Genomic DNA, 15,559 nt, shown 5'->3' with positions numbered 1-15,559 from the left:
AACCAACATGCTTAGTCAGGCCTTGAGAGAGAGACAGAGAGATGTATAGACAGTCAGACAGACAAACAAACATACATACATATGCATCCATCCATCCAGCCATCCATTAAGAAAGATATATATCTAAAACTCACCAAACTGTCAGGCAGATTTTGTCTTCCATACTCAGTCAGCTCCTCAATTTCTTTGTTGGATAAGTGTTTCTGAAACAAACAAGAAAAAAACAAACCCACCTGAAATATCTATTATATGTGCTTTTCTTATCATGTTTGATGTATTTTGCAGATTAGGTCACATATACAAAGTGATATTAAAGCTAGACCACATACACACACACACCAATGCATTTGCATAAATGCATCAGCACAAATGGACACATACACACACACACACCAATGCATCAGCACAAATGGACACATACACATGCACACTGGAGAGACATGTGGAGTGATGGCCTAGAGGTAACGCGTCCGCCTAGGAAGCGAGAGAATCTGAGTGCGCTGGTTCAAATCACGGCTCAGCCGCCGATATTTTCTCCACCTCCACTAGACCTTGAGTGGTGGTCTGGACGCTAGTCATTCGGATGAGACAATAAACCGAGGTCCCGTCTACAGCATGCACATAGTGCACGTAAAAGAACCCACGGCAACAAAAGGGTTGTTCCTGGCAAAATTCTGTAGAAAAATCCACTTCGATAGGAAAAACAAATAAAACTGCACGCAGGAAAAAATACAAAAAATCAGGTGGCGCTGTAGTGTAGCAATGCGCTCTCCCTGGGGAGAGCAGCCCAGCCCAAATTTCACACAGAGAAATCTGTTGCGATAAAAAGAAATACAAATACAAAACTTCATAAAACGAATTAAGACGCCAGAGTAATACTCAGGCGCGGGGCTCAATGATTTAACTTTCCCCAACCTTCTTCTTCTTCTTCTGCATTCGTGGGCTTCAACTCCCATGTTCACTCGTATACGCGAGTGGGCTTTTTACGTGTATGACCGTTTTTACCCCGCCATGTAGGCAGCCATACTCCGCTTTCGGGGGTGTGCATGCTGGGTATGTTCTTGTTTCCATAACCCACCGAACGCTGACATGGATTACAGGATCTTTAACGTGCGTATTTGATCTTCTGCTTGCATATACACATGAAGGGGGTTCAGGCACAAGCAGGTCTGCACATATGTTGACCTGGGAGATCGTAAAAATCTCCACCCTTAACCCACCAGGCGCCGTCACCGTGATTCGAACCCGCGACCCTCAGACTGAAAGTCCAACGCTTTAACCACTCAGCTATTGCGCCCGTCGCCGTCTCCAACAAGGCAGAGAGAATCGAACACAGAACAAGACAGTTCAACAGCAACAGCCACCCACGTAGTCTTCCATCCCTGCTCAATGAACAAACACACCACACACACAAAGCGTACTCACGCTGCCGAGCGGAACACGCAACGCCTGCACGGAACACCGACTGAGGTCCACAGAACTGAAGGCCGGCACCGGATGGTGTGAGAACACACCACTGACATCCTGCAGCTGTAACACACAACACGTGTCACTCACATCCTATGACACATGACACACGGCACTCACATCCTGTGACATATGTCACATGTCACTGACATCCTGTGACACACAACACACCACTCACATCCTGTAGCACACGACACATGTCACTCACATCCTGTGATACACAACACATGTCACTCACATCCTGTGACACACATCACTCACATCCTGTGACACACATCACATGTCACTCACATCCTGTGACACACAACACACCACTCACATCCTGTGACACACATCACATGTCACTCACATCCTGTGACACACAACACACCACTCATCCTGTGACACAATCACATGTCACTCACATCCTGTGACACACAACACATCACTCACATCCTGTAGCACACGACACATGTCACTCACATCCTGTAACACATAACACATGTCACTCACATCCTGTGGCACAACACACCACTCACATCCTGTAGCACACGACATGTCACTCACATCCTGTAGCACACGACACATGTCACTCACATCCTGTGATACACATACATGTCACTCACATCCTGTGAAACACGACACATGTCACTCACATCCTGTAGCACACGACACATGTCACACATCCTGTGACACACAACACATGTCACTCACATCCTGTGACACACAACACATGTCACTCACATCCTGTGACACAACACAGCACTCACATCCTGTGACACACAACACATGTCACTCACATCCTGTAGCACACGACACAGGTCACTCACATCCTGTAGCACACGACACATGTCACACATCCTGTGACACACAACACAGCTGGGTTTCTCAAGGAAGGATCACTGCGTTCAGACAAGTCCATATACACTACACCACATCTGCTCTGCAGACCAGCAGCATAACCCAACATTCTTAACCAGGCCTTGAGTGCATGCATATATATATTTGTGTACCTATCAGAGTGGATTTCTGCTACAGAATTTTGCCAGAGGACCACATCCTCATTGCCATGGGTTCTTTTCCAGTGCACCAAGCGTGTGCTGCACAGAGGACCTTGGTTCTATTATCTCATCCGAATGACTAGACGCTCTGTTTGATTTTCCAGTCAAACTTGGGAGAAGCTGTGTAAGCGGGATTCGAACGCAGACCCTCACAGACTCTGTATAGGTAGATGAGCTTCTTAACCATTCTGTCACCTTTGAGTATTTGAACTTAAAACGAAACAATGCACAAAAAATGCTGATAAAATAGGTCCCTCTTAGAGTGATCCATTTTCGCACACATCTGCTGTATATATATAGTGGAGTGATGGCCTAGAGGTAATGCGTCCACATTGGAAGCGAGAGAATCTGAGTGCGCTGGATCAAATCACGGTTCAGCCGCCGATATTTTCTCCCCCTCCACTAGACCTTCAGTGGTGGTCTGGACGCTAGTCATTCGGATGAGACGATAAACCGAGGTCCCGTGTGCAGCATGCATTTAGTGCACGTAAAAGAACCCACGGCAACAAAAGGGTTGTTCCTGGCAAAATTCTGTAGAAAAATCCACTTTGATAGGAAAAACAAATAAAACTGCACGCAGGAAAAAATACAAAAAAATGGGTGACGCTGTAGTGTAGCGATGCGCTCTCCCTGGGGAGAGCAGCCCGAATTTCACACAGAGAAATCTGATGTGATAAAAAGAAATACAAATACAAATACAAATGAATTTGGGATACTGGAACAGAAAATTACTGCGTTGAAGGTTCAGCGGAACATTTTCGTCTCCCTACCGCTCACCTTCCATTCAAATCTGGTGTCTGGTTTGTCACAGCCGTACTCTGTCATACACTGGTGGTAGGTGAGACGGGGGAAAGGAGCAGTGACCTCCCCTCTTTCCCCTGGCAGTGACTCACACAGCATGGCTTCCACAAGGGACATCACTCCATCAGCTTCCACAAAGGACATTTCAAGGTCAACCTGCAAAGAAAAAAACAACAACAAAAAAAACAACACCACACATATTACAAATAAACTGACACTCAGTCCCATTATACAAACATTTTAACTCTCTCCATACGAACGGCGAAAGAGACGACGTTAACAGCATTTCACCCCAATTACCATCATCAAAATAGTGCAAGCGGAAGGCTCTTATACTGAAGACGTGAATGTTGACAAAGAATACCACAATTCTGACGACGGAAGCTAAAGGTTGGGTCATTCAGACACCCACTGGACATCCGAGGGGTCTGTGTAGAGGAGAAGAGAGGACTGGCCGTACTGAGTGAGTTAACTGAAAAGTAAGAGAGCATGCAAAGAATTCACTGGACACTACTTTCTGAATCCACCCAAAACATTCTGATACCCATGGTTCTGCCATTCAATCTATCTAAATAACCCTAAACTGACCATGTCAGATTCGTTTTTTCTACATTTGCCACAGCTTCTTTTCTTGTTCTGCATTGGAATGATTTATTACATGCATATGTTTTCTTTCTCATTACAAATTTATCATATTACAATTTCATCATATAAATTGATTACACACAATAAGATTTTCTGTTTGGATCTGTTTCCCTCTTTAATTCATCTGTTTCTCTCTTTAATTTGTATTTGTATTGCTTTTGGGCTGCTCTCCCCTGGGATAGTGCATCGCTACACTACAGCACCACCCATTTTTTTATATTTTTTTCCTGCGTGCAGTTTTATTTGTTTTACCTACTGAAGTGGATTTTCTGCAGAATTTTGCCAGGAACAACCTTTAATTGCTGTGGGTTCTTTTATGTGCGCTAAGTGCATCCTGCACACGGGACCTCAGTTTATCATCTCATCCGAATGACTGGCGTCTAGACCACCACTCAAGGTCTAGTGGAGGGGGAGAAAATATCGGCGGCTGAGCCATGATTCGAACCAGCGTGCTCAGATTCTCTCGCTTCCTCGGCTGACGCGTTACTTCTAGGCCATCACACCACTGATCTGTTTCTCTCTTTAATTATCTGTCTCTTTCATTGATCTTTTTCTCTCTTTAAAAGTTGACCCTGGATGCAAAAACAAACAGACAAATGTGAGTTGTTCATGCTTACACCCCCTCACAAATAAAGTTTTGTATACCTTGTCTCTTCCTTCAGTTCTGCGTTCCTAACAAGACCGAAATAATAATTTATTTTGTTTGTTCATTGGATCGTGTATTCATTTGTTTAAATTTTGTGTGTACTCGTATGTGTGGTTGTGTGTGTGAGTTTGTGCGTGCGCATGCTAGTGTTGTGAAAAGTAGAGAAAGTTACTTTTCTGTGTTGTTCCCATCTTTCTTTTTCTTCTTTCTTTTTTTTTTTTCTTTTCTTTTTTTGGTAGTGTGAGTGTTTATGCCTGTAGACTATGTTCTTATCATTGAATTTATGCCATTCTTGATGAGCACCAGAAAATTTTCCCTTAGAAGGATTAGTAAAGTGATATTGTATTGTGCTGTGTTGTCGTGTGTTGTACTGCATTGCATTGCATTGTATTGCACTATATTTTCTTGCACTGTGTCACATATATTATATTGTATTGTACTGTATTGTATTGTATCGCATGTATTGTATTGCATTGTACTGTGTTGTATTACATTGCATTGCATTACACTGCATTGCATTGTAATGCATTGTATTGTATTGCATTGCATTGCACTGTGTGTTCTCAAAGCAAGGACACAGGACATAAGCGTTTTCCTTTCTGTGAGTCACCTGAGTGAATTCCGGCTGTCTGTCAGGTTTGGCACCTTCGTCACGGTAACACCTGGCGATCTGGAAGTAGCGGTCAAGCCCGCCGACCATCAGCAACTGTTTGAACTGCACACAGTGTCAGTTTCATGGAGGTGTCAGTGTGCAGAGTGATCCATGTTCGCACACATCTGCTGTATATATATACGAAAGAAAAATCCTTCTTTGAGTGATCCATGTTCGCACATATCTGCTGTATATATATATGAAAGAAAAATCATTCTTAGAGTGATCCATGTTCGCACATATCTGCTGTATATATATATGAAAGAAAAATCATTCTTTGAGTGATCCATGTTCGCACATATCTGCTGTTTTTATATGAAAGAAAAATCATTCTTAGAGTGATCCATGTTCGCATATATCTGCTGTTTTTATATGAAAGAAAAATCATTCTTAGAGTGATCCATGTTCGCACATATCTGCTGTATATATATATGAAAGAAAAATCATTCTTTGAGTGATCCATGTTCGCACACATCTGCTGCATATATATGAAAGAAAAATCATTCTTAAAAAAAGAGCAGCACCAGATGCCAGACCTTCATAAAAGCATCAACATAAAAAAAAAAATTCAATTTTACACACACACACACACACACAAAATGATGATGATGATGATAATCACAAAAATAATAATTAAATAATAATAATATCATTATTATTATTATTGTTGTTATCATTACTACTATCATTATACTGTTATATTTGTTATCATTTTAGAATCAGTGTTACTACTATTACTAATGATAAGAATAATGATATCAATACTACTACTAATAATAGCAATAATAACAAATATAATGATATAATAATATTAATATGAATAATAATGATGATGATGATGATGATGACTATTACTATTATTATCATTATCATTACTAATACCAATAATGACTATCATAATAATGATGATAATGATAATAACAATAACAATAATAACAAACAATGATATAATGACAGTAGTAATGATAATGACGATGATGACAATAATAATAATCATCATAATAATAGCAGATAAATAAATAGATAAATTCAGATTAGGTTTACATGATTCATGCCCTTCACCAAATCTGCTTTAAAAATAAATAAATAAATAAATAAATAAAATGAATAAATAAATAAATAAATAAATAAATAATTAACCCCAAAAAATCTGGGTTAAGTTGGGCAAAGACAACACAGGTGCCTGATTGATCAATACTTTGACCCAGTGTTCTGATCAAACCTTGAGAGCCCAGCCTAGCTTTGTATGAAGCATTCATCAAAGTCAAATGACGGGCGCAATAGCCGAGTGGTTAAAGCGTCGGACTTTCAATCTGAGGGTCCCGGGTTCGAATCACGGTGATGGCGCCTGGTGGGTAAAGGGTGGGTATTTTTACGTTCTCCCAGGTCAACATATGTGAGGACCTGCTAGAGTCTGAACCCCATTCGTGTGTATACGCAAACAGAAGATCAAATACGCACATTAAAGATCCTGTAATCCATGTCAGCTTTCGGTGGGTTATGGAAACAAGAACATACCCAGCATGCACACCCCCGAAAGCGGAGTATGGCTGCCTACATGGCGGGGTAAAAACGGTCATGCACATGAAAGCCCACTTGTGTGTACATACGAGTGAACATGAGAGTCGCAGCCCATGAATGAAGAAGAAAAAGAAGAATTATATTCATTATCATTGTTGTTGTTATCACTATTATCATTACCAGCAGCAGCAGTAGTAGTAGTAGGAGGATAATTATTTTCATTGTTGTTATTATTACAGTCATATTCATTATCATTATTATTACTATTATCACCATTATTATCATTTTCTTCAAATTATTATTACGACCAGCATCAGCACCAGCAGCAGCAGCAGAAGTAGTAGTATCATTATCATTGGGTTTTTTATCATTTTTTTTACCATCATCATCATATTCATTATCATTATTATTACTATTATCATTATCAATGTCATTGTTAATAGCAGAAGTGGTAGTAATAGCAGCAGCAGCAGCAGCAGCAGCAGCAGTAGTAGTAGTAGTAGTAGTAGTAGTAGTAGTAGTAGTAGTAGTAGTAGTAGCAGCAGCAGCAGCAGCAGCAGCAGTAGTAGTAGTAGCAGCAGCAGCACTAGTAGTAGTAGTAGTAGTAGTAGCAGCAGCAGCAGCAGCAGTAGCAGCAGTAGTAGTAGTAGTAGTAGTAGTAGCAGCAGCAGTATCAGAATTATCACAAAGCCAAACAGACTGTGTTCCATGCAGAGCATCATCAGAAGTACCTGCTGGGGACTTTGTGGCAGGCTGTAGAACTTTCCAGGGATGTGACTGGGGACCACAAATTCTTTGGCGCCCTGTAATTCATTTGATTTCCATTAGATACGCACACTGCCGAGTAAAATTACTCTGTGTCTGCGCATCATTTTCATGCATCTTGGTTACATTCGTGCAGCTTCTGTTTGTCAAGGACAGATAAATTCATTTTACGGGCGCAGTGGCCAAATGGTTAAAGCGTTGGACTTTCAATCTGAGGGTCCCGGGTTCGAATCACGGTGACGGCGCCTGGTGGGTAAAGGGTGGAGATTTTTCCAATCTCCCAGGTCAACATACGTGCAGACCTGCTAGTGCCTGAACCCCCTTCATGTGTATACGCAAGCAGAAGATCAAATACGCACGTCGAACATCCTGTAATCCATGTCAGCGTTCGGTGGGTTATGGAAACAAGAACATACCCAGCATGCATACCCCCAAAAGTGGAGTATGGCTGCCTACATGGCGGGTTAAAAAACGGTCATACACGCAAATCCCACTCGCGCATATACGAGTGAATGTGGCAGTTGCAGCCCACGAACGCAGAAGAAGACAAATCCATAAAAATTATATACGCTGCATGACATCTACTTGGCAGATGCCTGAACAGCAGCATAACCCAACACACTCAGTCAGGCTTTGGGTGCATGGATATTTATCTGTGTACCTATCAGAGTGGATTTTTTCTTTGGAATTTGCCAAAGGACAACCCTTCTATTGCCCTGGGTTCTTTACCAGTGCGCCAAGTGCATGCTGCACACGGGACCTCTGTTTTTCGTCTTATTCCGAATGACTAGACGCTAAGTTTGATTTTTCCAGTCAAACTTGGGAGAAAGGGCGATATGTGGAGTGATGGCCTAGAGGTAACGCGTCTGCCTAGGAAGTGAGAGAATCTGAGCGCGCTGGTTTGAATCACGACTCAGCCGCCAATATTTTCTCCCCCTCCACTAGACCTTGAGTGGTGGTCTGGACGCTAGTCATTCAGATGAGACGATAAACTGAGGTCCCATCTGCAGCATGCACCTAGCGGACGTAAAAGAACCCACAGCAACAAAAGGGTTGTTCCTGGCAAAATTCTGTAGAAAAGTCCACTTCGATAGGAAAAACAAAAAAAACTGCACACAGGAAAAAATACAAAAAAATGGGATGGCGCTGTAGTGTAGCGACGCGCTCTCCCTGAGGAGAGCAGCCCGAATTTCACACAGAGAAATCTGTTGTGATAAAAAGAAATACAAATACAAATAGTGGGATTCAAATCCAGTTCCTCACGGACACTGTATTGGCAGACAAGTGTCTTAACCATTCTACCACATTCCTCCTTACCTCAGACACGAACCCACCCCCTCATGAACTCTCTGTATTGGCAGACGAGTGTCTTAACCATTCTGCCACCTTCCTCCCGCATTCATGCACAGACACATGCACGTACACACGCACTCAGATGCACACACTCTCAGGCACATGTAAAGATGAATGATACTATAGCATGCTCATTCACAGTGTCATGCCTCTGAGTGCAGGACAGTGCTGACACACTTCTATGACTGTGACAACAGTACATGCAAGTGCACGCACACACACAAGTTTCAAGTTTCAATTTTTAATTATCCTTTCACTCCTATTGGAGTATGGAGGATTACTGCAAAATAATCTTTTCGTGCCCAGAACAAACATTTCCAAATACACAACAATATCACATAAAAATTGAGAAAACGCAAATGTCTTTTAACTCCAAAAGTATAATTAGGTAACATTTGCAAATCTAATCATCTTACTTAAAGCTGAAATGACTTTTTTGCCTCCTTTGAGCATATTACAAAAATTAAAAACCGATTTGGAGACAAATATTTTTTAGGAACATATCTATTTCGTAACTGATCATAATTGGGACATTCCATTATAAAATGAAACTCATCACCAATCACAGACATGTTACAAACCTTACAAAGCCGTAACTCTCGTGGTATGCCTTTGTGTCTCCCTGTTTCTATTTCCAGCTTATGATTACTACTTACACACACACACACAGCTAAAAACAACAGCAAGTCAACAACATCTGGAATTGCTTACCCCTGGTGTTCTTCGGAACAATGTCGGTGTCTCCACTTCGACAAAATCTGAAGAGAAATAATTCAAGTAGTGACTCACAACATAAATGTTAACAAGAACTCCACAACCAACAGATATAATATAAACATTGTATCATTAATTTCAAGTATTGTAATATCAAATAAAAAGGTTTTTAAAAAAAAGTTATTCAGGTTCAGGAATAAGCAGGTATGTATAACCGAGTGTTCACCTGGGAGATCAGAAAAAATGCCACCATCAACACACTGGTGCAATGACTGCCGCTGGAACCTAGGACCCTCTTACTGAAAATCCAACCACCGTGGCAAAGTGGTTAGTGTTGTGGGCTGATGACACAGGTTCGAATCCCAGCAGAGGTGGGTTTTTCGGCTTGCAGCCGGCTCCTACCCAGAGTTGAGTGTGCTATGGGCTTAAATGGGGAGACTGGGACCATATAGTCGAGTGTCATCCACTTCACGAATGCGTCTTTGGGTGTGTTGCTCTGATTACCTGACCAACACTGCAAGTGTCTGTATCTCTCGGGCCTGGTTGACGCCAGGATATCACTATGGAAGGAAGCGTAGAGTGCAGCCTTGTCACGAAGTCCTAAACCAAAATGGACCTCCATAGCAACATTGTCTTCATCATCATCATCCTTCTCCTCCTTCTTCATCATTACCAATATAAACATAAATGTCCCAGAGTCTGTGGCCTTTCATACCCTGCTGTCATGGTGACCTCAGTTTCGATACCCCTCCACTTCCGTGCTTGGGGTGAGTCCTGTCAATGCTTTCAGTGTCGACAGATTCATGGGGAGCTGTTGTTGGAGGGACGTGGCGGCGGTCTCCACTCTGGGAGAGATGCTCTGGCTCCACGACTAAGCCATTATTGTTGTCAGTAGGTGGTGTCCTAAGTACGTTGAATCAGAACAGGCACCACTGAACACCACCGAAGTGACTCAGCAGCAGTGCGTGGTCTCCTCTGGTGTGTGGCCTCCTGGCGACCTGACATCAATGGTTCCCTGTGGACTGCCGACATTGGGAGTGTGACAGATGAACCCGGGTGTGGCCGTGTTTGGGGGTAACTCGGAATGAGCAGAGTGGGAATAATGCCACTGAAACTGCGCAGATGATGGGGCAGCAAAAAAATAATAATAATAATAAAATAAAATAAAATAAAATAAAATCCCACACTTTAACAACACAGCTAATGCAACTATCAACTTATAAGCAATGAACTGCGATTACAGTCTGACCTCTGAAAAAATTCAGGAAGACATCAATATTTGTTGCCTCTTGGGAGTGTTACTTTCTCTGATGTGACTTACACAATTCAACCAGTGGTTGGCAAATCAAGACATTACACTACACTACATTTACACTACACTACATTACACTGCACTACACTACACTACACTGCACTACACTACACTACACTACACTATTACAACACAATACAACACAATGCAATGCAATGCAACACAATACAACACGATACAACACAACACAATACGATACAACACAACACAATACAACACGATACAACACAACACAATACAACACGATACAACACAACACAATACAACACAATACAATACAACACGATACAACACGATACAACACAACACAATACAATACAACACGATACAACACAACACAATACAATACAACACGATACAACACAATACAATACAACACAACACAATACAACACAACACAACACATTGCCTACTTCCCTGTCTGTTTCACACACAGTGATGACGACAGAAGAAGTGAACGCTCACCATGTTTGTTGGCCAGAAATTCCCTCATTTTCATCACCATCTTGGATCGAGTGCGGAGGTTCTTCTGCAGCCTCTCATGTCGTAAATCTAAATAGCGATGCTCCATCCTCAAGGATTCTTTCACCTGGAACGTAATATGTTCAGTGCCAGAAATAAAAAAAGAGAGAGAAAAAAAACCCCAAAGTAATAATGATAATAATAATCAAAAGAAGAGGGGCAATAATGGTATATATATATATATATATATATATATATATATATATATATATATATATATATATATATATAGTATTTTCAAACCTCTCAAAGCCCCTTAAAATAACACATCAAACAGAAACTAAGCACACACACACACACACACACACGCACACACAAGGACAATAATGATATATATATGTGTGTGTGTGTGTGTGTGTGTGTGTGTGTGTGTGTGTGTGTGTGTAGTATTTTCAAACCTCTCAAAGCCCCTTACACATCAGACAGAAACAAAGCACACACACACACACACACAAACACACATACACACACACACACACACACACACGGACAGAATAGATGCAGATCCACAGAACACAGGTATGTAGACAGCACACTTTTTTACCTGACATATATCTCGATCAACAGATGCACCAATTCAGTGTTAACCCTTTGAGCCCGGAGTTCCTGAGCAATTTTAACCCTTCTGCCTGAGCTCCTGAGCCAAAATTTGCAAATAATTGGTATTAAACCCCTCGAGCCCTGACCTCCGCTTTACCGGTGGCAGAGAAAAATGACATAATGCCCAGCCACCGGTTGAGCGGTGCATAAACACTTGAAGCGTGCAGAGTCTCAACCTGGCCTGTCAGGGCAGAAATCAGGGATAAAACGTGCGAGAAAACAACTGTACACAACGCAGCAAGTAATTGATATGCTTGATGATTTATCGGAAGTAGAGTATGACAATGATTACTCTGATAGTGAGGTGGAATTTGAATCGGATGATTTTGCAACAGATAGCGATGTTGAAAATGAATCTGAGCATGCAGAATCAGTTGATCAAAGGAGGCGTGTCAGGTTGAGACTCTGCACGCTTCATGGTAGAAATTGATCTTTTTTATCCAAAGCACATGCACAAAACACAGTGAAAAGGCACGGCAATGTTGGTACTGCGTTCGCTGACGTCAGAATATTACGTTTTTTCTGACTGGCTCTTAAATATAAGTCAACCAATAGCAAAACACGACACAAGTGTTTACGCACCGCTCAACCGGTGGCCAGGCATTATGCCACCCCTCCCCACCACCGGTAAAGCGGTGGTCAGGGCTCAAAGGGTTAAGAATACCACCCAGCATGGCAGAGTGATTAGCACTGCGGCTGACAACCGGGAGGATGCAAGTTCGAGTCCCAGCAGAGGTATGGAAGTGGGAGTGATGCCATTCAAACGGTGATAGAACAGCAATAAAAAAAATCAAAATAAATAACGACAACAAAAACAAGAGAGGCAAGGCCTTCAAGACTCACTTGTGACTGAGAGTAAAACACACAAGCTTTTTATGTATTGAGTATAATTTCAAAATGTAATGTTCAAGATGAGAAAGATCAGTTTAAAGCAAATTAACTCCCCTAGCATTAATTACAGAGTAATTTCCCTTTTTTACTATCTGCACCAAAAACGTTTGCAAAATAAATAAAACTTCCATGCTTAGTAAAAGAAGTTCCCGTTTGAACAAAAAATGATAATAATGACTGCTCTTGTTGTTGGGTCAGAATATCAGATCAAAGTGCCAAGTTTACAGAATACAAAAAATATAAATATAACAGTAAATGCAGTGTGCATATAATTAGGCTTCATTTTTTTGTTTTGTTTATGTTTTTGTGCCCATCCCAGAAGTGCAATATTGTTTTAAACAAGATGACTGGAAAGAATTGAATTTTTCCTATTTGTATGCCTAATTTGGTGTCAACTGACAAAGTATTTGCAGAGAAAATGTCAATGTTAAAGTTTACCACGGACACACAGGCACACGAACACACACACACGCATACACACAGACAACCGAACACCAGGTTAAAACATAGACTCACTTTGTTTACACAAGTGAGTCAAAAATCAAAATAAATAACGACAACAAAAAAAACAATCTTAGTGATGCAGACTGCGACTCACCTGATGAAAACCTTTCAGGTCAAAGGGCAGCTGCGGCTGACAAGAGTTCAGGAGTCGTAGGTCGGAGACCACCACCTCTACCTCTCCTGTCGTCATTTTCTGTGAAGGACATATGAGGGTCAAGGTTGTTAACCCTTCCACTGCTGAAACGTGGTCAAATCAGGTTTGTAGTCTTAGTTCACTCACATCTAACCCAGACGACTGAATTATGTATTCCAAGTTCCAACACTCCTACAAACTTTGTACTAGTGTTTTTGTAGTCCTGTTTTAATGCATTGTGTATTTTATGTAGTTTTGGTCTTAGATATGATGGCATTTTTTCTATCTGGTTATTTTTAATGTGTGTGTGTGTGTGCGTGTGTGCATGTGTGCGTGCATGTGTTTGTGAGGGTACAGTGCTCTGGTACGTGTGTGTGTAAGTGTGTAGGCATGTTAGTATGTCCGAACAGAATTCTATTTTAGAAAATAAGAAATATCTTAATGCTTATGCAATTTTGTTTTTTGTGCAGTTGATATTTAATGTCAGTGTGTGTGGGTCTTTGTGTGAGTGTGTGTGTGTGTCTGTAAGGGAGGGACATCTATATTAGTATATATATATATATATATCAATATCAATACAACACAACACAACACAGTACCATACAGTCAGTACAATATGTTACGATACAATATAATATGATACAATACAACACAACCCAACCCAATCCAATCCAGTCCACCACATTACACTACACTAAATACATTACACTGCAACACAACACAACACAACACAATCCAGTCCAATGCAATGCAACGCAACACAATACAATATATCACAATACAACACAACAAAATACAAAACAATACACTACAACACAGCACACAATACAAAACTATACGATACAACACCACACCACACAATACAACACAACACAAAATGTAAGAATACAATAAACACAAGCCGCATGCAACAAAATAAGGCCAAAAGGATACGCTGAATAGCCGAAAAAAGCGTAAGACGAGACAGAGCGTAAACCTGACAAGATGGCGTGGAGAGCCTTGGCCAAAGGAATGATTAAGCGCTTATAGTTTTTAGAGGCGTTTGATTGGCTGAGAGCGGGTGGGCCCGTCTTTTCACCGTTAGCCGCGCGAAATTTGGCCAAGCAGAGCAAACCAATAGGCCTAGTTTGCATCAGTTTGACATGGTACAGTATATGACACCAAACAATACAATAACAATACCACACAATATAATACACTATATACAGTACAATACAGTTAGTACAGTACAATGCAATACAATACGACACAACACAACACGACACAACACAACACGACACAATCCAATCCAACACACTACATACACCACGCTGCAACGCAACACTATGCTAAAAAAAAACAACCTATTACAATAATTATAACACAACATCACACAATACAGCATTACACAATACAACACAATATCCCCATCACACAATACAACACAATACAACATCACACAATACAACATCACACAATACATCACAATAACCCCATCACACAATACAACACAATAACCCCCACACACACACACACACACACAGCAAGCAGGAGGCACCTTATTTTCCTGTCCTTCAGGTCGGAGTCGCACAGTGCCCTGGACTTCCAGAACAGATTCCAGTCGCAGGTCTGACAGGAGCTGGCTGAACTGTGCTTTCTGAGGTTAAAGAAATCATAGTGAGCACACATGTATGGAACTTGTACATTCTTGTATTAGCATAAATCATTACATTATTTCCAACTCCAATACGGCGAACTCCAACATGGCAAGTGCTCCCATGGAGGCCAAAAGAAGCGCTTCAAAGACACTCTGAAAGCTTCTCTGAAGGCCTTCAACATCAGCCACGACACATGGGAGCTGAACGCAATGGACAGACCAAAGTGGCGTTCAGCTGTCCACAAAGGCGCCAAATCCTGTGATGCCAACAGAATCGCTGCAGCAGAGCAACGCAGACAGGCCAGGAAAAGCAGTGCCAGCAAGTCCCCGACAGCCGCCACCATCCCCTGTCCACAC

At 41.5% G+C, this 15,559-nt stretch overlaps 1 protein-coding gene across 1 annotated transcript in view; it reads right to left on the bottom strand.

Moving 5' to 3' along the window:
• LOC143289410 (aspartate--tRNA ligase, mitochondrial-like) overlaps positions 1-15,559 on the bottom strand; it is a 54,044-nt gene that overhangs the window by 34,606 nt on the left and 3,879 nt on the right. Inside the window, exons 3-11 of the mRNA XM_076598375.1 lie at positions 15,104-15,202; positions 13,528-13,626; positions 11,382-11,505; positions 9,602-9,648; positions 7,504-7,575; positions 5,210-5,314; positions 3,285-3,464; positions 1,426-1,530; positions 135-203 (exon numbers count right to left, since the gene is read on the bottom strand). Of these exons, the coding sequence (XP_076454490.1) occupies positions 135-203; positions 1,426-1,530; positions 3,285-3,464; positions 5,210-5,314; positions 7,504-7,575; positions 9,602-9,648; positions 11,382-11,505; positions 13,528-13,626; positions 15,104-15,202 (900 nt within the window). The remainder of the gene's footprint in view (positions 1-134; positions 204-1,425; positions 1,531-3,284; positions 3,465-5,209; positions 5,315-7,503; positions 7,576-9,601; positions 9,649-11,381; positions 11,506-13,527; positions 13,627-15,103; positions 15,203-15,559) is intronic.

This window comes from Babylonia areolata, chromosome 14 (genome assembly GCF_041734735.1).
Source record: "Babylonia areolata isolate BAREFJ2019XMU chromosome 14, ASM4173473v1, whole genome shotgun sequence".
NCBI classification, from domain to species: domain Eukaryota; kingdom Metazoa; phylum Mollusca; class Gastropoda; order Neogastropoda; family Buccinidae; genus Babylonia; species Babylonia areolata.
The sequence above is the reverse complement of the archived record's forward strand: the minus strand, read 5'-3'. Positions and strand labels throughout refer to the sequence as shown.